Raw genomic sequence first — 25,699 nt, 5'->3', positions numbered from 1 at the left:
TTACTATCTAGAAAGAATTGCTTATGAAAGGCTTGTGGCAACACAGGTGAAGCAAATGCTTCCAGAAGCTTTCAATAGCATTTTTTTTTCAACGTATAAAATGCAAAACCATCTTTCAATTAGTAAAAAAAATAGTCTAATATACAAACATTTTTTTAAAAAATTCATTTGTGAAGGAATGTAGCATCAATTACCCAGATTCATACCCACTCACTCCTCAGATACTGGTAGCTATTTCCTTTTGACACAAACCTCTATATATTAACCCAGAGAAATGCATACATGGCTAGTTAGCCCAAGCAGAATAGTCATTCAGCTTTCCCAAAATTTAAACTATCATAAATTACCATTTGGACAGCATTAGAAAGAAATTGAAGCATACAAGGAATAAACTATAGTTTCTTTTATATCAAAATGTACTCTTGAAAATGTGTTTGGCACAGTGCTAAACCATATAGTTAATACTAAATATTGCAGGATACAATAAAACCCTGGAGTTAACTTGTGTTTACACCCTTTAAGGGATAAAAGTAAAAAGATACCAATTATTCAGAAGTCAGCCTATACAAACTGTATAAACAATATTTTATGTCTTGTTTTGAAAACCACTGATATAGTAAATTTTACATAAAAGACTGCAAAATAATATAAATGGATTTAAACAGATCTTTACAATAAGAAATTCAAATGGAAACAGACAAGTAACAAAGAGAAGTAAAAAAATTTATTGCAGTATTCGTTCCACCAGATTTGCTGGGGATCCCTTTTCTTGTATTATTTCAGGGTGACCTAATACATCAAAATCTACATTTACAAAAACTCCTCCTGCAGATAGGTCATAGATACTGCATGCTCTTTTTTTTTTTTCTTTTTTTTTTCTTTTTTTTCCTCAACAGAATAAATTATATATCCAGGAGATTCTGCCATTTTACAGCCTGGAAAAACAATGCTTCCCTGGAAACTGGGCTAAGCTAAAGAAAGCCATCCGCTGCTAGGTTAAACTCCAAGAACACTTTATTAAGAACATTAACAGACTAATTTCCAACATTCACTTGTTTATTTTTTTTAAACAGAAAGTTTTTTTTCAAGATATAAACAATTTTTTGTTAAACTATAATACAGTGGGAGTAAAAATGAACTGAGAAGTTTCTGCTGCACAACAGCGAAGGAAGCTCCCACAAAAATGTTTACCAAACATTTCCTTCTTTTTTTCCTGCGTCCCAGGTTCCATTCTTACTCTTCATTTAACTGATTTTTTTTGCCAGAAAGTTGGTATTTCAAGTTTTTCTGTTATTTCAATTCCTGTAAATTTGGCTGCATGTACAAATTCATTAGCTGGAAGTTCCATCCTTGGCGGCATACAGCGATCGTAAAGTCTGAACCACTTTATTAGTCAGCTTATTAGCACTCGTTAGAGCAATTTTTTTGTAAATAATGTCTGACTCTTTAATAGTGTCTACCCAAGGCACCAGTTTGCGGCCATCACGGCGCTTAGCCTCAGTCCAGGAGCCACTGTAGGAGCCTGCCATCCACTGAACACTGAAGCCATTGCTGGTTTTCTGTACTACTCTTGCAATTTGTGGTCGGTCTTTGTACTTTGGACAGCAAATAGCGATGACATCCATGACATCAACACTTTCATTCATCTGTGCTGCCAACTCCGTAGAGTCTGAATTTCGTTTTGACCTTCTCAATGACTAAAACATTGGGGGGAAAAAAGACCAAGTGTTACACAAAAGAACTTTAGTGAAATTATTGCTTTTATTGCTTTTAATCCCTTGACGCCGGGAGTTGGGATTTCCCGGCACACATTCCATTGCCGGCAATGAGACGCACCGCGACCGCCAGCGCCAAGGGGTTAACATATCCTTGTAAAACCACATACTCTTAATTTGTACCCGTGTCTTTATCTCTTAATGATATATAAAATTATATATACACATGAATCATAAAGCTACATAAAAACTTGGCAACAATAAAAAGGATAACACACAGTACATTCCAAAGGAAAATTAATAACTTTTTATACTGGATAAATCTCATTTTCTAGGTTGTTTTTTTATTGTCTTTTCTGTTAAACTTTCTACAAAAGTTGTATAAACGGTTAAGTAGAGAATCTCTATCTACAAAATGCTTTCTTTCATGTGGATTACATTACTTGGTGTACATTTAATATAATAGACTGACATTTATAAGCACATAAAAATCATTTTACGTAATACGCTGCGAAATACGTTGACTCCTCCTCCGCCTCACCCCTGAAGTGCCTCCTCCTCTATCCTCCCCATCACTTTCATCGTCCTCTGTCTCAGCTGCATTGTTTTTAGGGCTGCCTCCTCCAAGCAGCGAGGTAATTGCTTTGTTTCGAGCATTTGTGCTAGCTGACACCTCTCCATCTTCTTCCTCTTCATCAGGATCCAAGTGTTCCATAAGGAGCTTGAACTATTGGAAGGAAAAAAACATCATGCAGATTGTAATTTTTAAAATAGACATTTACGTCATACTATATTAAAAATATATATATATACACTAAATGGAAACATAAGGAAACAGGATAAAACAAATGGCAGACAACTTCAAAGTTGGATGGCCTGTGCTTTTCGTTTGTTCTACAAACTTTGTATTTTCTCCCATATTCTGCTAGGTATGTAAAATTTTTCTTCCTGTGTTCCTACAGTTTAACAAGTTTTCTCTAGTTAATATTTTAAAGAATTGCCAAAAGAAAAGGTAAWTATCTATTACATCTAGTCTCTGTTCCTGTAATGGAAGCAGTCAGGGATAAAGTGGGTAAGATCCATAAGAATGGTATAAATGACTGACAACAGAAATTAGAAAATACTTCATAAAGATGAAAATTCTTTAGTTGAAATCGATCTTACTGTGTTTAAATTTATTATCAGACTTCCAATGATAATATTGCTACATATCCTGAAAGGGAGTTGTGAGTCATAACAATATCATGTAAGATTACCAGAACTCAACATTTTGAAGTGGTCATCTAATTCATCGTCATCTACTTTCAAGTTTATACTCTGTTAAAAACGTTTTAGTTCTGCAGTGCTACTTTACTTACATCTAGATAYTGTTTTACTATACTCCTCTTCACTTCTTCAGTGATCTTGGAATTAGCCATATCACTCCGCAGAAAATCCAGAGTTTGTTTTGGATGGAAATGCACTCCTGTCTTCCTGTTTATCGCTTTATCATAAACTTTTGCAGATTCAGATGGAGAGTATTTTTGAATTTTACTGTTTAAAGAAAACAAGGGGAAGAGCTTTTGAGAAAAACCTAAAGCAATTTTTTAGAAGAAACTTCTAAAATCYTCAAGTAYTTTCTTTTTTTTTTTTTAACCATTCAGGATGCAGTAGACATCCTGATAAGAAATCTGTGATTGTGTGTGAAATGAAATCGTTGCTTTTCCTAAATCAGAATTTCTATTTCATTCCCTTTAACTTGCTATATTTTGTTTTTCCTCTTAAACAAATATATTGCTTAAACAATTTGTTACAATCAACTTTTAAACATTCTTCCATGGCTGATCCTTAGAAACAACTCACTAGACTAAAAGCTGATAGCTGTTGTATTACCTAGTTATCCTTACCTATCAGAGAATCCACAGAGGTTCTTTAAATGCTGTTTCAGCATCAGCAGTAATAATATGCCTTGGGAGACGTTTGCAAATTCAATTAAAGGAGCTGAATTTTCTGGTAAACATTTCATCACAGCATTTATATCATTTTCTTCATCAGAGTCTGAATCAGAGTCTACTCGTTTCCGCAACCTCCGAGGCTTGGAAGCTTCCTCCTCACTCTCACTCTCGCTACCACTGTTACTGTCACTCTCGGTCTCCTCATCTGATGAAGGTTTTCTTTCCTTTTTTTTTTCTTTCACCATAGACTGTGAGACAGAGAAGTTAACATACATTCCAAAATTAGGGTAAGTAGTATCACGTACCTTTCTCCAAAAATCATTCCAAAAATCTTCGTTGGCATAAATCAGTAAGAATTTCTTGAACAATGTTCTTAATTCACAACTTGATATTCAAAGATGAAAAGATGCTCAATCCTCCCTCCTCTCCCAGTTCGATCCAAAGCTCTCACTTCCCCAAACAGGCTCTCATCCTCACTGTGCTACAGTGCCCCCTCTGAGGAATGTACCGTCTCTTTCGAGTAGACCAAAAATTGACTTTGGTTGGCAGGGGGAATTCAGAGCAGTGGGAACTTTCCTGGCATCGCCGCTGACTSTACTTACAGTCAGATCAAAAATTCTAGAAACAAGTTTGCTTCCTACAAGTTTGGACTTTCTGCTGCTTATGTTGTTCAGGAAAAGACGACATTAAAAAAATCTTTGAGAAAGAGAGGCTTTTGTCTTACAGGGCTAGTGTCACATTCCGCCTCCAAAATAGATACTATGCCACATTTGGGGTTCCTAAATGCAACTTTAGGAAAAGAAAACCTTGTGCTCTCTTCTCTTGCAAAAAAGAAAAGATAGTTAATGTCTATTAACTATCACGACAGACAGACATGTAACTGCCTTCAGCTACTTGACAGCAAAAGGAATTAAACAGCAACCTGAATTTATCAGAATTACACAACTACAACAAATCAGTATTTCATGAAGATTTTAAGTTCATCTACTTCCAAATGCATACAATTAATTATTGTTAAAATCTCAAAATTCTTTGCTCTTTTTTAAATGTTAGCTGACAGCTAAGGAAAGTTTTTAACCAGTATTATATTCAGGCCAGACTTTTTTTTATACTACCAATTACAAAATCATGCTACTTGTCACAATAATGGAACTGTACTCGCTAAAAACTGACAAAATTATATACTGCTTATATTGTCATCATTAGGCATATATGAAAATATAAACACATTTACCTCTTTAAATGACTGTAGTAGGTTGCTACCAGAGACTGATAGTGTAATGTCTATATGATGCATTATAAACAGTGGCTCTTCCTGTGTTTGATAAGGAAAACAGGCTAGATTGTCTGCTATATACAAGAGCATATTCACCTCTGTTTTCTGCAAGTTAAAAAAACAAAAACATTTTATGGAAGTGTATATATAAATATACATACAAATATATTACAGATTTACTGTTATCCTGTTTTCTAACAGTCTAACAGCAGCAAAAAAATTATTACAGATTTCATCCTAAGTAACTCCTCTTATCTCACTCTAAGCAACATGTACATAAGCAAACTTTAGCCAGAGCTGAATACATATACACACACAGASACACATATATATCATATATATTCTCTCTGATAAATTCAAACTGGCTATAGAAAAATTATGAAATGATGCAAAATTAAACAAGCGTGTTCTATTACAATGTTAATACCTCATATTACAACACAAAAAATATTTTAGGTAAAGTTATTGATAATCATGACCAGAAATATTATAAAAGAAGAATTTGAGCCTGTGATGCCATATTTTAATTCTTTTTCTAAATGAAGGAAGTGTGATGCTTACTGCAGTATCATCAAAGAGGTTGAGTAAGGAAATTAGAAAGGCTCGTCTGTGCTGACGGTTCCCTCGGATCATGGAGTACAGGTGCGAACACAAAGCACTGGATGATTCATCATGTCTAAAACCTCTTACAGGATCCTTTGGGCATGTATTAATTGCCTGTTGTACCTGGTAAGACATCTTCATACCAGCCACTGCTTTCATCTGTAACAGAAAAGTATTTGTTTTTATTTAGACTGCAGCTTCGAAACAGCAAATCTGAAACACAAAATAATACAATTTCTGCAGTAGAAAATTTCGAAAGGCAGATCCCAGAATTCCATAGTTTTTGCTTGTCARCAGAAACTGCTAACTCATTTTTTCAGCTTTTTTTCTTTCTAAGTGTATGTTCATCAGAAGTTTAACTTCCAAACATGAACTGAGGTAGTACTTTTTGAGTTGGCAAATGGATTAGAACATTATCTGCGCAGAGTTGATAATGTCTTGTAAACAGCTTCACTGCAAATACTTTATTAGAAATACACATTTACTCTGTTTACCCACCACACTCATATTCCAATTTAAATTATTTTCAAGAATACAGAAATGTTCACACCTGTAACAGGATATTCTACCAAATTTATATACTTGACCAAACTTGTAGTAAAACAAAATATTAACTCTGTATAATTGCAAGAGGACTAACAGAAAAATCAGGTGTTTTGCACGTATCTTAAATTTTCCAAGGTTTCTGTTTCAGTTTCAGCATCTACCGAAACTCAGCTAGCCAGATCACATCCAACCATCCTCATACCAGCCTCTGCTGCGGCTCAGCGTAGGATCTCCTCACCTACCCCCTGCTTCAAATCCCAGCTGCCAGCACAGCAAGTTTCATCTGCTGGCCCCCTACCGAAGCAGGCATCGGCCTGGGCGCAACGCTCCAGCCTCAGCGGAGCGCACGCCGGCTTGCAGCGGCCCGCAGCGCAGCACGCGCTGAACCAAGGCCTGGGCCCTCGCGGCCTCGGACACGGAGCCGGCGCTGCAGGTCACTTCCCAGCAGCAAGTGGAGTTACTGGCGCAACCCCAGCGCTACACAGCCACCCTCACCTCTCGTCAAATAAACGTGCTTCTTTACTATTCAGTGGGGAAAACACTGCTGTGAACTATAAATTAAAGGAAATTTTTGATTGGATGAGATGCTTCAAATACATTATATCCTTTTTATGTCTACAGAAACTACAGAAATCTCCAAATACGGGAGCTGGGATCTCTTTTACAATTGTTTGTGGCTGTTGGTCATCAGCGCTTTATACTCTTTTTTTTTCAGCTGAGGCACGTTTAACTATTAAACCTTCAGAGACTATAAAATCAGCATTATGTAGAAATCTAAATCAAAATTACTCACGTGAATGAACCCAGCATATTTTTTGTCTATTTCCACCAACTGCTGGTCAGCTTTGTTCCGCATAGAGGGCTCTGGATCTGTGCCCATAGCAATTAAGTACGGCACACACTTGAAAAACAAATTAAATGATTATTCAGAGACATCGTACCACCTCTCTCACCTCTCTTTTGTCTTCTTTCTATTATAACGTTGTTCTTGTTATATTCTGACTATTCCAAGAACAAGAATATGAAACTCTGTGCAACATACTACTTCACTACTTTCTGGCGAACAATAATACAAATTACAAGAGAAAGTAGCATTATAAATAATGATAAAAGCTGTTCAAGGTTTCAGGTAGCATTCTCATTTTTCTCTCAAACTCAGAAGCCCATTTACACTACAGATGACAGTTTTGCTTTGTTTTCTTTTTTAAAAAACAACAGCATTTGTAACTTAACATGCACAATTGTTGTTGCATTAAAAATAAAATAAAACCAAAGAATTGGGGAGACGATGATTTAAGACAGTTCTGACACTGACTGTGGAATTTCACACTGTTTGGAGGACACAGGGACCGAGGGGAGCAGAAGAGGTAAGCTGATACAAAGTTCAGTACAGAGAATCAAAGGAAGAAAAAGGCTGAGCATACACCTGAAATTCAAACTTACAACAAAAAAGTAATATGCTTCATTACACATTTTTAAGTGCTCTTTAGACTTTCAGATCTTGATGCAAAGAGAATAAAAAACAGTGTTTGGAATCTCACTGGCTTATCAGCATAAACTAAATTTCAAAATTTGTTTTCTGTAAAATCACCTTGCTACAATAAGAAATATAGTATAAGAAATTACTATAACAGAGTTGGAAGAAAAAAAAACACTGCAATGACCTGGATATTTATCTAGCCACCTAAAAACTTCTGAAGAGCTGAGCATCAAGAATCGTCATCAAAAAAGCCTATCATACCTGAACAGGATGGATGAGACCCTGGTTTAATGTCAGTGCAATGACATTTAGAGCAAAGTGGCGTACACTGGACTGGGTGTGAAAGAAAGCCTCAAGGACCTGTTTGAGATATAGCTGCATGATGGAACTACTCATCCCTGAGGAAATATCACCCATTTCTTTCAGGTCTTCCTGTTTTGCTACTTTTTTCCCTGCAAAAAGGACAAAAGCAATAGCACACTCATCACAGTATCACTTAGTTTGCCGCTATTTGACGCATACTTGTCTTTAGGCTTTAGAACATACACATATTTCAGCTATCTTAGAACACATTTATGATCTCATGAGACTTATTAACAATCTAATAGCAAAATATACTTCAAAAAACTAAAGAGACAAGACTTTATTAAAGTCTTGTTTCCAAATAAAGGTTTTTGTTTTAAAATATTTCTTGGAGTACCTGCAAGTTAACCTCAGAGAAGAATTTGATGATAAGTTTTTACTACAAAAATTACAGGATTATGTATTCAGGATTGCTTCCAGGATTTCTACATTTTCAAGGTAAATAATAACTTACACTTCTCAATATACTTATATACATAATTAGTTTTGAAAAATTATTCTAAGATACTTTATTACAAGATATTATTGATTAGACAACAATCTTAAGTGACTCAGTTCACATGCATGCTAATTTTACGCAATAGATTTTGCGAGCCTCATTAGCAGAGAAGAACTCAACACTTACAGTCTCTATCTGCCTGCTGCATCCGTGTATCCTCCTCCTGCAAGTAGGTTTGGAGGTTTTTTAACACCTGGATTTTTAAGTTTACTGAGCAGTTCTTATCTGAAAGAATGCTGTTGTACAGAGTCTTCACTTCCTGTTCAAACATCAGACTTGGGTGTTGTATAAATGCAAAGCCTAAAGGGAGGGGGACAGAAGAATAAGTTTGTTATCTTGTAGAAACTATGTATTTTTTAAAAAGTCTTGACTCAAATACAGGTATGAAATAAAACACTATCTTTCACTCAAGTGCTGCAAGTACAATAGAGAGATGGCAGAAAGCAGTTTTACAAGATCCTGTTCTTCGTTTTTATATAATGTAGTCAAGTATTTAAGCAAAACATAAATCAACTAGAGATTTAGCATATTTCTTCTCATTTCTCCCCTGTGCAAATAGTGCTGCTTTTCCATGTGGACACCATCCCAGGCTTGTAGGGAATTTTGTTAGCCGTGGCAGCAGTACTCAGTCTGATGAATAACACGCAGGTGCCAACCCAGGGCAGCTGCAGTAAGAGTTACACAGACCTGGGAGCAGGTTCAGTRTAGCAGCCTGCATCCCAATGACTGGGAACTCCCCCCAAAAACAATTATACCACATTACTAAAGCTCACTGTTTTTCTAGCACATTTGGAAAAAAACATTCTGCTGAAACGGTAAAGAACTATTCACATAGAGGCCAAGCAAAAGCAGAAAAACATAAACATCAGAAGTGTTTTAAAAATAAAGCCTTGAAAGAAAATCATGGCAAATGCAATAAACTAAAATTTGTACCTCTTGCTGTCATTATTCATATACCTATTAAAGTCTTCTCTTGAAAACTACCTGAAATCTTCCCCAGACTACATCTGTTGGAAGATACACACTGAACTGTATTTATCTGCTGCCTTATCCTTGACTAAGGACTGCTGATTCTTGGTCAGGGGAGTATTTTGCTATGGATTGTACAAGGATTTTAACCTAATCCTATTTCATAAGGATTTTAACCTAAACTAGCGAGAATGTAGGTCTAGAAGTGCTGCTGACCTGAATTCCATTCAGTCTGTAATTCAAAAGCATTTTTGGCTAATACAACATTCTCAGCACCAATGAATAAAGCAATCAYGCCCATGGTTAGCAAGACAGCAGTGCCCATTCCACCTGCAATGTCCTGTAAAGGACAGTAAGTCAGGCTGTTCGTGTTTATGTATTCACATGGTTTCTCACAGAACAGCAAATCAAGATTCAGCCTCAGTCCTCAACCTCAGAGAACCACCTAGCCTGAAGCAGGATATCTAAAAAGCCACCTAACCTCTAGGATAAGAAATGTGCTAGAGAAGGCAAATCCTTGTCCACAGCTAACTATACAATGCAAGCTCAAATGCATAGAAAACAAATTTCTCTGGATTACTCAATGCCACTTCATATACTACTGCAATTCACTGAGATACCACAGTAATGCCTTCAGGTAAAAGAAGCTATTTAAAATTGAAATATGGCCAAGATCCAAAAGAAAGGAACTGTAGTATTTAGGCTAGGACATCATCTCAACGCCTAACGAAATCTCACAGAAGATCCCACAGTTGGAACTGCCAGGGTTCACTTGACTCTAGCTGAAGATCTGCTCTTACACTGAATAGTGTCTGAAACAATTCCAGCACTTTCTGTTTTTCTAGTCATTCTTTACCCATGCTTTGTGGGCTGAAAACAAGAACTGGAGTTACAAYGTACTTTCATGCAGAGGGAAAATGTCACCACTACCTTAGAAATCTGCTGCTTCTGGAGACTTGATCAAACATCCAAAAAGCATCCACCGTCAAAACCACTCCACTACYGAAATATGCAACTAATATCCCTTTGACTATATTACTATAGCCAGTTCTCAAATAAACATGCAGTGAACTTTGATCTTAAATAAACTTCCCTGCCATAACACAAATACATGACATCCTGCTAAAATGCATGTATTTTTACTATAGCAGAATAGTAAAAWTTTTTAGTATTTCTTACCGAGGCCAATAATGGCTTTTGTCTGCACTTCTTCATCTGAATGTTTTGTAAAATACATCAGAAGTTCAAGTACCTTATCCTTAATGTTAACCTGAGCAAATTAAAACAAAAATAATAAGTATTTGAAGATGAAACAGATCTTTTTCATCTCTTAAAAAAAATCAAAATGTAAAGGAGAAACAATCTTACTGCAGAGCCTTTGGAAAAAACAGGTATTTACAATCTAAATCATAAGCATTATAAAAAAAATACATAGCTTTGCAAGACTAGGAATGCTCTACTTTCAAATAAAAGAWTACCTAAAACTTGGAGAGTAAATACAAGTCATTTTACCTTACTGTTGCCCTTAAAGTCTTCCTGATCAAAATCAAAATGCCGACATAATGCTCCAACAGTGAAAAGTGATCTAAGGAGTGCTGGTTTATTGGCAGTAAGTATCGTACTGTTGGGGTCTTCTTGGTGTTGACTTTTTAATTTGGAAAGTGCACCTGCAGGAAGATAAAGTTTTAATCAGGTAATCTTAGTGTATCCCTTAAACAAAGCAYGCAACCAAAACTTAAAAGTGACAATCACGCATTGTGATTTTACTTACCATAGTATCTATTAAAACAAGCCCACACAAATTTATAATTTTGGGTGACCTTGTTCACAACAGCCCCAAGACAGCTCACRCAGTGCTGAACAACCTAGAAGTAAGAGAGAACAAATGAACTATTTATTCAGAAATTAAAATTGAAATTTCTGTGAAGTTATGTAAGCAAAGAGCTATGTAAAACTAAAGCTAATGCTCTAACAGACATAATCTCCATCTCCCATACTGCTCTGAAACACCATGCCCAAATGCATAATCATTAAAATATAGCAACATCACATACAGACTTGAGTAAATCAAGAACATTGTTTTTTCAGCTGAAAAGTTACCGGTCCTATGACCAGCATAAACTTCATACTGAAGACAATTTCTTCAAATTCAAACCATATAATTCAACACATGAAACAGAACCAGTACCTGAAATGGAACAATTAAACCTTACCGTCATGCCRTATTTGATGATGAGTTTCATGAGATCTTCCTCAATAGTGGCAAGGAAGGTCTCACTTGGGTGCTCCATTAGTGGAACTACGAGCTCTAAGATTTTTGCAACATTGCAGATCACCATGAAATCATTCTGAGTCTGGAAGGACAGTATTTACAGTGGTTAACATTTCTGGCTATTTTATCTGTAAACCAGATATAATTAATATACAGTGACAATCAAAAATTCCAACTCTTATGTAAGATATGACTGCTGCATTTAGTAAAGATTTAAATGAATATTTCAATATATCTGACATTAAATTATGTATTATGAAAGCTAGTTCTTGTTTTCTAYAGAACTTCTCAAAAAAAAAAATAAGTCAGTCAAAGTATAACTTCATCTCTCATCATGGTTGTGCATGGATCTGGGWACATTAGGTCCTGATAATTTTTTTTGAGTCCTCGGAACTCTTTGGAGTTGTAGGAACTCTTCCTGAACAGGCAGCAACAAATCAGCACCAAACGAGGTTGTCCTATAGCTAAACATGGCTTTAATAAAACAGACAATAATGAGCACACACGTAGGAATGATTATTAAAATGATTAGTAGTTTGCATCATCAAGACTATGCAAGAATTGTAAATGAGGAATCTACAGAAAACATTGTATACATTAAACATACATCCTCCTAGAAACTGAAGTTTTTGAGGAATCAAGCTCGCTAATCACCATAGGATAACCTACTCAAAGTTGATGGTGAATAATTTTACAATTCACCTCAAGTTGTATACACACAAAACTGATGAAAGCCACTGAAGAGACGCTGCAGCAAGTAAACAAACAGATACCCCTTTCCCATTCTGTCTGGTCCGAAAAGAYGGTAAGCAGCTGTAGAAGTCCTTTGCAGTCATGCCCAGAGAACGCTCCAGGGCTGAACACAACCTAGAGGCCGAGATGACGACGAGCACCCGCACGCCCACCCTGCTGCGGGCAGCWGACCCAGCGCAGCAGGGAGCTGCCACCCACTCACCCCCGCTCYTCCGTCAGCGGTGGCGAGGTGACCCTGCCCCGCTCCTCGTGCCAGACTGGGGACTCATCCGAACCTTCACCGAGCTGATTTCACACACCAAAACGGCAGAAAGCTCTGCAACGCTTCAGTGGAGAAGGCCACTGTACTGGGGTGTGAGGATCAGCAGTGCAGTTCTGCCATTTCTGTGAACTAGACTGGTTTGGGGGAGGGGGGCGGAGTGCTACAAAAACACTAACTGTAAGCGGGAGCTAGGAAAGAGAGAGAYGGAAAAGCTAAAGAGGATAGAGCAGGACATTTTCTTCCTTTACAGCAGCTATATGTTAGATCATCCTATCTGAAGGAACCACACCTTTWGTCTTATCACATGATAAATCTTAACTACATTTACGACAAAGCGACTGTAAAACAAAATAAAAAAGTAAATTCCTAAGAAGTGAAAATCAGGTTTTTAGTCCTGAGTGGAAGAAGGCRGCAGAGGTTTCATGCAGCTAAAGAATGCGGAGGTCGAGGGCGAGGCACATCATCTTGGAAGTTAGAAAGATCATTAAAAGCATTTAGTATCTTCAGAAGATATGGTGTTCATGAGGGAGGAATATAGTTTCTGGGGTTTTTTTCCCTTTAATTTTATTAAGCATGTAAGACAGTCATTCATTTCTATACTTAGTTACCTGGAGATAAAAAGACTGATTTTCTACTTTWATCTACTTACACTACATTTAGTGGTCAGGTATGGCTGCATGGTCATGGCATGTTTCACCATTAGCTGGGGCCTGATTTTGCTGAATAAGAACAAAGTGGTTATGCAAGCAACCAAGCGACCAGAATTCACACCTTTGTTGTCAGAATCTGCAAAAATCAGAAAATACATGAAGGATATTTAATGCAAGCACTGTTTGATCAGTTAAATTGATATTGCATAAGCACTATACGAAAATCTCTTGCATAACATATCTTTTAAGATCAATATAAAATATTCTTATTAGATAAGAACGTGCAAATGTTAACACATTATTTTATCATGAAGTATGTGAAATAAGCAGCAAAGCTGCTTCAAAGACATCACTGGTTTTTAAGCTTTTTATACAGAACACTGGCCCAGTCAATGATTCCCATTACAACTGGAGAATGTGTTAAGGCAGATAAAACTTTCCAAATGTGAGGAAATTTGTTTTGTTATTACTTATCTAAAAGTTTGAACAAGTTATTTTACAGGTAGCTAAGTTTAATGTGGTTATCTAGAGAAAATTAGGGGAGCTTTGTTTTGATAGTGCTCAAAAGTTCATCCAGCTATAATCAACTTAAATGAAGAATCCTGAGAAAGTCCTCAACTCACTACTACCAGTTCTGTAACAGTAATTCTACCACAGTAACTTTTTGTGATAGTAATTAAACAACCATTTTAGAGTTTCATATAAAAATTAAAGTATTTCAGCTACCATATTATAAATAAATATTACCTGACAAAGATTCCTCATATTTAAGGATGTGCTCAACCAAATTGTCAACAAGTTGAGTACAGGCCTTCTTCACAGGTTTGTATGAGGCATCCTCTTCTGACTTCAAAAGCTACAACGGACAAAACAGAAAATGTTTTAATACTAAGGCTGAAATCATTTGGATTGGAYGTACGCTGGTTTTATAGCAACTACTATAGACATACATGGATTTCGTGCTATGAAAGAATTTATATTATTTGTCCATTAAAGGCACATGCTGAAGAAAAATRTAAGGGAAGTAACAAGCCGAAATACAAAAGAAGTCAAGAAAAGTTAACTGTGACAGAAAGATAAAAAAGAGTAACTACTGATTTTTGCATTGGTACCTCTTTGGTACATTTTGCATTTAACTGGTACCTCTAKTTAAATGAAATAATGAAATAAATAATAAACTAATCATATTTGCCAATGGTAATTAATAGGAGTTAAGAGGCTTTTTAAACTACTTGGGAAAATATAGCAAAAAAAAAAATCAAAAGAATGTTGTTTTACACCTAAAGTAAAAGAAAAAAAAAATCAATTGAGACAAAATGCAGTTTTATGAACACTGTAACTGCTGAGACCTTCTTTCTTATGACTTCAGGTATCGAAACTGGAGATCCTGGAGAGCCTTTGATATCTAACATAGATTGAGCCCATACTATAGCTTTTTCTTCAGTGGACACACTGAGGGGTACACTCTGGTTTACTTGACTACCTGTTTTCATGGCACTCCAACGTAAACTAAGATCTTTTGATATCTCCAATTCCCCCATCTATACCTCTACGAATATGACTTGAAAGYTAACCAGTGCACACAAGATGTAGAGAGGAACAATGGCACAGGCTAACAGATATACACAAAGCAAGCTCATTCTTTTAAAAAAAATAGAGTAAAATAAGAAAGGTAGGAATAAACAATACTCTATGAAGATTCACTGCTTCTATAAACTGTGTGACAAATAAATCAGACAAGGAAATACATTTATCTGCCATTTAAAATAATGTACATGAATAGATGCCTAATTTCAGATTTAACATTAAGTCCACAGCTAACATATATATGTCCTTCATAACTGAGAAGACAGTGCATGACAAAACATGAAATATTTTTAGAACAGATCACATGGAAAGATGAAAAGCAGTGTCAGAGAACAAGTGCACCACTGAGGACAAAAAAGGTCAGATATTTAAAGAGCATGAATTGAACTGGTCTATTGTATRTCTATTTGATCACTCCTGTAGTCTCCGTTCAGTGTGTTTTAGTACCAAGAAAAACGTTAATACACTTAAAATGATTGCACCATATCTTCCAAGTYCATTACTCACATTTTGAAGAAGCTGTTCAAACCAGTCATACCCTGTATCTCTACAAGCTGCAACCTAAAAGTAGTATTTAAAATAAACTGATTAAAAGAGGAATCTGAAGAAAAATTACTTCAATTCAGACTTCATCTTAAAAGTAGACTAAATATGCATAGGTATATTTTCCTATGCATTCAGTGTAATGGTTTTATACTATCAGAGATTAGAAAGCACGTCTTCTGTACTTGAAAAACACTTCTCATTTTTTAAGTGATTCTAAAATTTGTATTCCATATAGCACAAGGTCTACAGATTTTAGTGTTCTCACTCTGGGTGAGAACAGGACTTGGTATTTGTTAAAACAGCTATTAACCTTTCAAAATAAATTTTATCAATTATTTGAGGAAATTTTTCTYTTAAGAGATAACTTAGTTAACTTTAACTAATACTATAGGCTGCTACTAGCATTTCCAGGAAAACATTATACATAATAGGAATCGTTGTATTTTAATTTAACAAGTATTTTACACAACTTAATATATATAGCACGGTCCCAATTATCACTACCAACAGATTACTGAGCATCTAAAGTTTCCTACAGTCCTGTTCCATGAGATGAATAATACTAGTATATATTCARCGACAGTAGATAAAGAAAACCGTCTGATAATTAAATTACTTATTTTTTATTTTCCAAAAGGTTAAGGATACATATTTCAAAGATATAGAAACATTCAAATTTTGCAGGCAACTTGATTCAAGTTTGTAGAACATACCACATCAGTGATGTTTAGTATTTTCCTGGTCATTGCTTCTTTGTCGTTGTGTGGAGTTGGAGTAAACCAGAGCTTCTGGAATGTCTCATTTACTAATTTCTGAAGGGAAAAAAATATTACTATAAATAAATAATCCTCTCTTAGCATGTTGGTATTATTTCTAACACATCCATGCAACAGATTTGCTGGTGATGTGTGCCATTTCATGAAGAACTATTCAAACTAAGTGACTCTGTTACAGAGAATATTAACTGAGACAGACCTGAGATTGTAAAGTACAAAATGATCACTGGGAACTGATGCTATAGAAAATGGAGTTATCACTTTCCTTCTTTAATCTGCACTCCTCAGGAAAACATTAGTATCCTGAGAAAACAACAACTGAACACAAGATTACCATTTCTGCAGCAGCACTAACAGCAGTGGTAGATTACTTTAGACGTTTCCGAACAGCAGTACTACAGTGGAGAACAGAGGGAACCCAAGTCTCCCCAGGCAAACATACAAAGCTGGACCCCTTCCCACATTTTTGGCTGGAGGAACAGGTGGAATAGCATGAAAGCAAACTAAATTATTCTTGAATTACCTATAAAGCACACGGCTGTAAGGAGGTCTTTCTATCCCTCCAGACATAAAAACCACATTGTAGATAGTGGCTCATTTTGGGGGGCTGTTGAAAAGCCCACAAAGAAGTAAACAAGTTTTCCCTCGTCTTCAGACAGAACTGYCTGTGTTTCASTTTCTGCTTGCTGCCTCTCCCAGCTCTCTTAGTCCTTCCTCACGAGAAATTCTCCAGTCCCTTACTCATCTTAGTGACCCTTCGCTGGACTCACACCAGTAGCTCCATGTCTTTTCTTGTACTGGGGAGCCCAGAATTGGACGCAATACTCCAGATGCGGCCTCACCAGGGCTGAGTAGAGAGGAAGCATTAACTCCTTTGACCTGCTGGCCAGGCTCTTCCTAATGGACCTAATGGCTCTTCCATTGGCCTTCTTGGCCAGTCTGTAACCCAGCAGGACCCCCAAGTCCTTCTTTACAGAGCTGCTTTACAGCATGTCAGCCTCTAGCCCGTACTGGTACATGGGGTTATTTCTCCCTAAGCGCAGGACCCTGCACTTCCCTTTGTTGAACTTCGTGTGGTTCCTCTCTGACAGTCTCTCCTGCCTGTCGAGGTCCCTCTGCATGGCAGCACAACCCTTGGGTGCGTCAGCCACTCCTCCCCGTTTTATATCAGCAAACTTGCTGAGGGAGCACTCTGTCCCCTTATCCAGGTTGTTGATGAGTAAGTTGAACAGGATTGAACTCTGTATTGATCCCTGCAGTACACCGTTAGCTATAGGCCTCCAACTAGACTTTGCACCACTGATCACAACCTTCTGCCAATTTATTTTGATCTAAAGCTCATTTCATTAGCAGAGGGTACTTTTATGTGCTAATTCTACCTGTTAGAAAAGAGAAGGAACAGAGCTAATATTTGCAACATGAAGAAACAAAAATCTTAGAAAGTAACTTAAAAATAAGAAAATACTTGCTCTCTCAAAAATTAAAAGGAAATAAAAATGATAAATACTACAAAGGAGCAATGAAACACTTTCATAAATTATTTTAACATGTCAACATATGGAAACACTGAAAAAAACCTTGAAGGATATGTTTTATTCTACCTTAATGCCTTCTTCATCATTGACTCTCCGAATCATTTTCACACACATCTCTGTAATTTTGGGAAAGGTTGGTTGTTCAATGCAGATGTCCCTAAGTATCTTTATGACTCTTTTTCTGACACTGATACCAGTATCCTGTGAGGAGAAAAATATTACACTCTTGAAAACAATGCAAATATACAAATATATTCATTTATTTATTATATGAATTAATAATTGAAGATCACCCAATCTGACTTGCTAAATGTATTTTAAAAAGACAGTCAAATATTCTAGAGTTGAATGAATGATCCACATAACTGGTCCCATATTATTTGCAAGGATTCTACAGTCCTGACCAGAGTCCCATGAATGCTGTTAATGTTTTCTCCATTTATACCCTCTCATTTAAGAGTTCAGGATGGTGTAAATGTGTAATTCCACTGCTTAATTCAAAGCTAGGATGGGAAAACATTTTAACTGCTCAGCTGGAATACACAAGGCCCTTTGTAGATCTAAGTCATAATCCTTCAAGCCTTTGTACAAAGTTTATGGATATGATGTGCTGCAAATCTTTTCCATTTTCTTAGGCTTAGTCTAGGTAAACAAGGAGCTTCATTTCACATTATTTTATACAAAATCTGTTGAATCTGAATGTTAGGATGAGTATTTTTAAGCATTCTTATATCTATGAAGCTATCTATTTTTACATCCCTCYACAAAGATGTTTTATCATATAAATACAGCAAATCGACTAAAAACCTGAAGTAGATGCTATTGTAACAGTTAAATTCACACTGTTTATCTGAACATCCAGACATGAAACACTTGTACAAAACTTCTAAAAAGAAACCTTTTAAAGTGCCAAAACATAGAGTAGAAAACCAAAACATCTTCCCCACCCCCCTTTTGGATTACAAATAGCGATTTCAGATTACTGTGCTTTAGATCTTCCCTAGCTGCCCACACTAGTGCACTGCCTTCAGTGACCAGTGTCTCAAAAACTTCAGAGATGTGGGAAAATTCCTCATTTCACCTAACTTGTGCAGTAACGGAATCAAAAGGAATAAAATCATCAATATCATGGTTTTGCCTTTGTACAACTTCCTACGCTTATACCTTCTGAGGTTAACAGATCCTCACTGGAAACAAGCAATGCATTTTATGAGGTTGGTCTTATGAGCACTGTACTTCCAGTTAAAACAATAAAAACTAATTTACTCTCAGGGTCAGAACATCATTCTGCATTATTAAAAATACAAATTCTGTGGAAAACAAGTTTTCCAATGTCATGTACTTTATGAAAAATATCGCAAGACACCGTACCAATATTCTTTCAATCAGCATGTCATAATACTGCTCAGCAAGCTGAGGACGACAGAGCACAAACCGGCCAAGTAGCTCCACCGCTGCTTCTCGTACACTAGTGGAGTTATCCATTAACCGTCCATGAACGCCTCGTTGCATATCCAGCTAAAAAGAGTGAATAAAACACAAATCCAAAATAAGTAATAAAGAATTCTTTTAAGCATTACAGAAAAATAGATGCGCATGAGAGAGATTTCCTTTTTTTTACCCTGGCTAGAATACTGGGGTCTACAGCAACAACCTCAGACAAACACTTCATGGCTTTTGTTCGAACAGCAATTGCATTTTCACCAAGTACACGCAGAATCTAATAAGARAAAAAAAAACAACATTTCAAGTGCTTTGGGAAGGTAGTAAACAACGTTTAACAGTCAAAAATGCAGTGGAGTAACATGAAACATATTAAACTAAAATAAAAAATCTGATTATCAAAAACTGAGTATATCTTCTCAGACAGTAAAAAGGTACATGCAAGTGATGTTCAATGGCACTGACAACCAAGCATGAATATTCGCTACAATTTTCTGTATCTAAGGTTGGTCAAAACAGAATCTATATAGGGTCCGTATTTTCATTTCAAGACCCCTAATTTTAAACTCAGTTTTGCTATTCACTTGTGGCTTTCACCATAGCTCTTTTCAACAGAAGAGATGGATTTGGGCACTATAACTAGGAGTAGCTCTCTACGGAGATCAATACAAGTAATGCAACATAAATCACTACTCAAGCTCAAATATGTCTCCATGCCAATGTTAGTATTCTTCTCACAGAAAAAGGGAAAAAAGCACTTTGGTCAAGCAACAGCTTCCAAAGTGACAGCACCATGTGCTGCAAACAAATTACCATGTTGGTTTATATTTTCAAAATTCAGAATATAAATAAGCATACACATGAGACATTAAGATACATTTCATGAGTTAATATTACCAAATGAGCATGCATCTTACAAAAACCTGAAAAGATTTCAGCATTTTTAATTATTCTTTTACTACGTACATCTAATACAATGATTTTTTGTCATACACATATATGCACAAATAAAATAACGTATATATAATATGGCACGTGTGAAACACATGCAAGAAAGAAAAATAAGCACTTATGTCATCAATACAGAACATGAAAGCATGTGGTGTTATTATGGCCTGTTAAATACCTGTGCTCAACAACGAACAGATATTTCACACTACCCCATAAGTGTTTGGAATGAGAAACCAACTGTGTTTCACTGTACTAAGACTTCTGGCACAGTTTACCTGTGTCAAATAAATATCGAAGCTCTGGGCAAACGGCCTCATAGAGGCCAAGTAGCGAACAATCAAGCATGCATCTTCATAGTCCACAGTATCAGAATTCATCCTGTAACAAATTCATTGTGTTAATTAGGACATGTTTTATAAAAAAATAATTTTTAAAAATTAAATATATAGTTAATAAAGAAATCGGCTTTACTGAAACATACTTTAATGTACTGAATTGAGATGGAGCAGTTTTAATGATGCTGCGAAGAAATTTTTTGCGACTTTCTGCTCTATGCATGATTTGTCCTGTAGTCTCAACATCTTTTGCATGGTGAGTTCCTTCAGACGAATCCTCATCCTTTTGAGACTTAATTGCTTTCTCTGTCTCCATGGTTGTATCACGGAACCACTGAGCTATATAAAACTTCCGAGAAAACTGGAGAATTACAGCAGGATGCACACACACAAAAAAAAAAGGGGGATGAAAAAGAGGGAGATTAACAGATTTATAAGAGATTACGCTAGTCTAACACATCAACCATATATTGAAAAATACAATCAACAGCTTACTTCAYGTGACAAAATAACTGAAGCACTAATAAGCATGACCCAAAATCGTTTTATTCAGTAGCCATACTATCCACATTATTTTTATATAAATTTAACATCAGAAAACTGAAATTTACCACTAATGAAGCATCAGTTTCTGTGTTCTCATCTAGATAATCTAACAAAGCCTTTTGCAGCTGTTGGATTTCATCTTCTCCTCCTGAAACCTGTGAGGGGTAGCAAAGCCAGATATAAAATACAGTATTGCACAGTGGTAAATAAAATCTGAAAATTCACATGCTCACGTATAAAAGTACATTGAAAAATACATCTGAACATGTCTACCAAGGGATCTTCTTATTTTCTTGCCTTTTGAACAAAGTGAAACTCAGCAGTCAAGTATATGTTTCTGAGCAGTTATCTGTTATTTTATAAATTGTTCATAAGCAACACATTGTCTACCATTATTGGTGGTACTGCATTAAATATATCATCCAAGTAAGTCAACATTTTCAAAAGAACATGTATGACCTGATTATTTTCTCAACACATTATGTACTGTAGAGAGCCCAAAATCATACATTACTCAATTGCTGCTACCCTTGCAGACATAGAGRTATTTTGAAGACAGCTTCAGCAGAAACACAAATGCGCGTTCTCTGAAGAAAGAGTTGTATGCGATTCTCGTAAAGAAACAATGACTAATACCAGTTACATCTCACAAAGATTAACCTTAAAGTTAACCTTAAAGGCACAATAGTTAAATCTCGAAAGTCTGCATATGACTGCCATAAGCTCAATTACAATTTTTCCATACTTATTTCCTTCCATGTTGCAATGACAAATACACATAAATTCATATGTATTTTTAAGGTCTCTTAAGACAGCCTCCAACTGTGGCTCCATTATTTCCTCTATATTGTCACAACAAAACTCATTTCACCAGTCTAATTAACCACTTAATAAAAAACAAACAAAAACCCCCATATCTTTAAGGCTGCAGTAATATTTTAATTATTTTTTAATGGATATATCTCAATCCTGCCGTTCAACTACTAACTAGCACAGGATCTCTCACACACCTGTTTGAGGATTCTGGCTATAGACCCTTGATCCATTTTGCTAGTGACTGCATCTTTCCTCAGTCTTGCAGCTACAGTTCCAAGATAGTCAAGTGATGCAACTCTTAAAGCCATTTCTGTAGATTTGTTACTGAACTGGTGAACCTAAGGAAAGTAGAACAAAATGCTTAAAAATTACATATTTATGCATTTGAGATTCTTCTCACAAGACACTGCATGACTTTACTAAAAATTCCAACTAACTTCATGCTGCATAAAATTGTCACTTATTATTACACCACAGATATGCTCCTTACTTTGCTTTTTTTAAGCACACATTTGTTGCACCTCTCTCTATAAATACACCCTTCTGAGTTTTTAAAAATATGTATTTTCATAAAACAAACTGGACATCTAGTACAGTCGATAAACTTTACAATAGTATAGATCTTAAACAGCAAAATGCATCTTACACATTATTTACACAACCATAATTAATGCTATATTATGTAATGTAAAACATYTGTTTCCCAAGAAATTACTCAAATTACTGTACTAGCTAAATCTTAATACCAAGGAATAGCACATGAAAAACACATGCCAACAAAAATGTTTACATTCCGTTAAATGCCACATTCCTTAAGCAAACATACTATTATCAGGAGAAAACCCAAATACGTACTTAACTGTTCTCAGGTTTTGTGCTAAATATCTTCTCTGGATTATTCATTTAAGATGAGTAAATATAGCTCTTAAGCTGTTTTGATCCCAAGAATATATGAACTTATTAGATGGCACTTTTTAGTGGAGGAAAGGGGATAAATCACAGACTAGAAGTGGTCTTCCATGAGAAACAGTCCCCTTTCCCATGATATCAGCCTAATCATGTTGATTATCCATATTGTGTTCCAGCCTAAAATTTATTATCTACGCGTTATGTGACAGTGACATACATAAGAAAATCCTTAAGTGCTGCGCTTGTCAGTCATCAGAAAGCATTCTTGTAATAGTTTGAGTTGAAATAATCAAGTCTTCATTGTAATGAGGAATAGACAACTTATAATACTTAAAAACAAGAGTCTCTTACCAACAACCTTCCTAATAAGCTAAGTAGCAACTCTGCAGCAGGCCACTCTGGTTTATTGACTGTAGAAAGAAGATCTTGAATAAAGTTCTCAAACAATGGCCTATAATCTTCTTCCCCTTGTTTACTACCACACCTGTTTWAAAGAATATACATTTTGTAAGCATTTTTGAGCCATTTAAACTTTTTTTCTGATATAAACAAGAGAAGCCTTATGCTTAACCAGACAATGAGTTTTACAAAATTATAAGAAAAGCTTTGATATATTGAAATATTTGCATAAAAAGACATTTTATTCAGTTAAGGATGAAGTAGTTAAATATTCAGCACAGCAAAGTTGCACTGCAAGAGATGCTGCTAATCCAAGAGAGTGGGCTTTTGTTCCTGAGATTTTATTTGTTGTTTTTAGTTTAAGTCTGAATGAAGAGGATTGACAAGCTAGGCAAAGTTTTAAAGTTCAAGCTGGAATAGTGTATTTAGGAGATATTGTGCCTACACTTCTAAGGCCTGGTATGACCTATCTCATTTTGATAAAATATATTGGTATCTATGCTCCACAAAGGTTAAAATCAGAATGTAAAATCAGAAAATAACACACAGTCCTGCTAGTGTCTCATTGACATGTGACAACCCTAATTTCTTTAATGATACCTGAAGGATGCAGAAAAGTTCAGGTGCTAGTAAACAGCATTTTGGCTTAGCAGTGGAAATCATGAAATCAACAGGACTTGGCAGAAATTCCTGTATGAATGCTTAGTTAGTTTATTCAGCCATACCATAAAAAGACTTTTTTCTGTTGCCCTATTGATATCCCAGCTTTTTTTTTCCTTATTTTTTTTCTTAGTCATTCTGATGAATGACTATAGTAGGACATTTCACCTCTTAAATATTTAATCAGACTTCCCTTTCACCCTTTAGATGAATAACAGATACCTGATAAAAGGATCCTACATAAACTATAGACAGACTCTTAAACGTATAAAGAACTCTGCCAAATTTCTCTTCCATAGAAAGCTTTGTCCAAACAGGTAGTTCTCTTAGGGATCTATAAAGTGTATAGTTACAAATACCTGTACTAGTAGGTATGCATCATTGTGAAGTGATTAGTTTTGTCTGAAGCTGTGACAGACTTTCTTCAGTTTGCTTTGTCACTATTATATAGATACATAGATATACACATATATATACATACATACATATACACACGCACACATATATATGTATATAAAATACATAACAATACTTACTTCTTAAGGAAAATAGAAAGGAAGTTTTGTGCTGTTCTCATGGCTGTTTCATATGAGTTAGTAATAAGCACATCTTGATCCACCTAAAAATAACAAGATTGATTTTTCTATGTATGTTAAAATGTTAGACATCTGATTTCCTTATCTTCATTTTCTGTGYATCAAAAATTATGACAGACATCCAAATACATCACTTGGTTACTACAGCACCATCATAAAACATTATACCCACAAACACACAAAAGTCATTCTTGTACAAAAAAAAATATGGCTATTTAAAAGTAGCTTTCTTACTTTTTTATTTGATTCCTCCTCTGCATTAGAATCTTTTTCTGCTGATGGTAAGTGCACAACACACTGAATAAGCTGCAGAACCAGTGCTGTTACCATCTGAATATACATAGGCTCTCCATCAGTGTCACTGCTATTTAACCTGTTAATATAAATAGGTAATATTAATGCTAAAAAAATTTCTAAAAGATTTTTGTCCTAAATAATATCTTTTTAAAATTATTATTATTTAGTCATTTGCTTCTTCCTTGTGCAGTGAAAGATTCAGTCTGACAAAAATAGTATTATTCTCAGGCAGGAAAAGATGAACTGAAACAGTCCACCAAAGGCTACCTGAATCTCTGTGAAACTCAGCAGCTTGAAGTCTATAGTAATATTTAATACATTAAACATCTATAYGCTAAGGCACTTACTAGTAGGTTTATTATGTATAACGCCTTATCAATTTTCTACACAGTAGAAAAAAATATACTGAACAGATCCATAATAACTTATTACTTATGTATTACTTAACGTGTGGAATRTGCAGGACTTTTAAGCAAGAGAAAATAGGGATCATGACAGACTTCTACAAGAGTTATAGCTAAGATAATATTTCATGTGTAGAAGGCTATAAACTTCAGCATGCAAGAGYATCTTTAAATAAGTGAGACCAGTATGAATACACTGCACCTTACATTTCTCCCCTTCCAAGCAATGTAATGTGACAGACGGTACTGTGTTCATCTGTTTATTCAAATGCTGACACCACCTAATTCAGTTAACAGTATGAAAAGGTAATAATCTCTGACATCACTCTCACAAATTATCAAAATAGTGATTGCACACGAAATGTGTACCAACAATTCTTTATGAAGTTATTTTTCACTACTCCTGGATAGGAAATCTTTTCATAACAATTTTTCTCTAAGTTATAGCCTTCATTATGGTAGGGATATATCCTGTAACAGATGGGAGCTAGGATTCTATAGCTAAATAGTAGAGTCATTGTGGCCTTGAGCTGATGACTTCCTTCTGGTATAGGTCTTGATTCTAAGAGGGTACCTA

General features: G+C 35.6%; 1 protein-coding gene across 7 annotated transcripts in view; it reads right to left on the bottom strand.

Annotated features, from left to right (window-relative positions):
* Positions 1 to 701: 701 nt before the first annotated feature.
* Positions 702 to 25,699, bottom strand: part of NIPBL (NIPBL cohesin loading factor) — a 152,530-nt gene continuing 127,532 nt past the window's right edge. For 6 of the 7 annotated variants that reach the window (XM_085326322.1, XM_085326328.1, XM_085326326.1 and 3 more), the window contains 27 exons: positions 24,656 to 24,794; positions 24,362 to 24,444; positions 23,118 to 23,250; positions 22,052 to 22,195; positions 21,107 to 21,196; positions 20,642 to 20,856; positions 20,436 to 20,538; positions 19,388 to 19,486; positions 19,138 to 19,284; positions 17,833 to 17,967; positions 16,169 to 16,267; positions 15,417 to 15,470; positions 14,070 to 14,178; positions 13,322 to 13,458; positions 11,599 to 11,739; positions 11,157 to 11,250; positions 10,898 to 11,052; positions 10,565 to 10,655; positions 8,543 to 8,716; positions 7,816 to 8,006; positions 6,868 to 6,975; positions 5,487 to 5,687; positions 4,884 to 5,030; positions 3,602 to 3,897; positions 3,074 to 3,248; positions 2,257 to 2,442; positions 702 to 1,697 (listed from right to left, as the gene is read on the bottom strand). In XM_085326322.1, coding sequence (XP_085182448.1) covers positions 1,332 to 1,697; positions 2,257 to 2,442; positions 3,074 to 3,248; positions 3,602 to 3,897; positions 4,884 to 5,030; positions 5,487 to 5,687; positions 6,868 to 6,975; positions 7,816 to 8,006; positions 8,543 to 8,716; positions 10,565 to 10,655; positions 10,898 to 11,052; positions 11,157 to 11,250; positions 11,599 to 11,739; positions 13,322 to 13,458; positions 14,070 to 14,178; positions 15,417 to 15,470; positions 16,169 to 16,267; positions 17,833 to 17,967; positions 19,138 to 19,284; positions 19,388 to 19,486; positions 20,436 to 20,538; positions 20,642 to 20,856; positions 21,107 to 21,196; positions 22,052 to 22,195; positions 23,118 to 23,250; positions 24,362 to 24,444; positions 24,656 to 24,794 — 4,012 coding nt within the window. In that variant the 3' untranslated portion in view covers positions 702 to 1,331. Of the gene's footprint in view, positions 1,698 to 2,215; positions 2,443 to 3,073; positions 3,249 to 3,601; positions 3,898 to 4,883; positions 5,031 to 5,486; positions 5,688 to 6,867; positions 6,976 to 7,815; positions 8,007 to 8,542; positions 8,717 to 10,564; positions 10,656 to 10,897; positions 11,053 to 11,156; positions 11,251 to 11,598; positions 11,740 to 13,321; positions 13,459 to 14,069; positions 14,179 to 15,416; positions 15,471 to 16,168; positions 16,268 to 17,832; positions 17,968 to 19,137; positions 19,285 to 19,387; positions 19,487 to 20,435; positions 20,539 to 20,641; positions 20,857 to 21,106; positions 21,197 to 22,051; positions 22,196 to 23,117; positions 23,251 to 24,361; positions 24,445 to 24,655; positions 24,795 to 25,699 lie in introns of all 7 variants that reach the window. The other variant, XM_085326325.1, reaches the window with a different exon arrangement.

The sequence above is a fragment of the Rhea americana genome, unplaced genomic scaffold (genome assembly GCF_003343005.1).
Source record: "Rhea americana isolate MKP2758 unplaced genomic scaffold, rheAme1 scaffold_13, whole genome shotgun sequence".
Taxonomy (NCBI): domain Eukaryota; kingdom Metazoa; phylum Chordata; class Aves; order Rheiformes; family Rheidae; genus Rhea; species Rhea americana.
The sequence above is the reverse complement of the archived record's forward strand: the minus strand, read 5'-3'. Positions and strand labels throughout refer to the sequence as shown.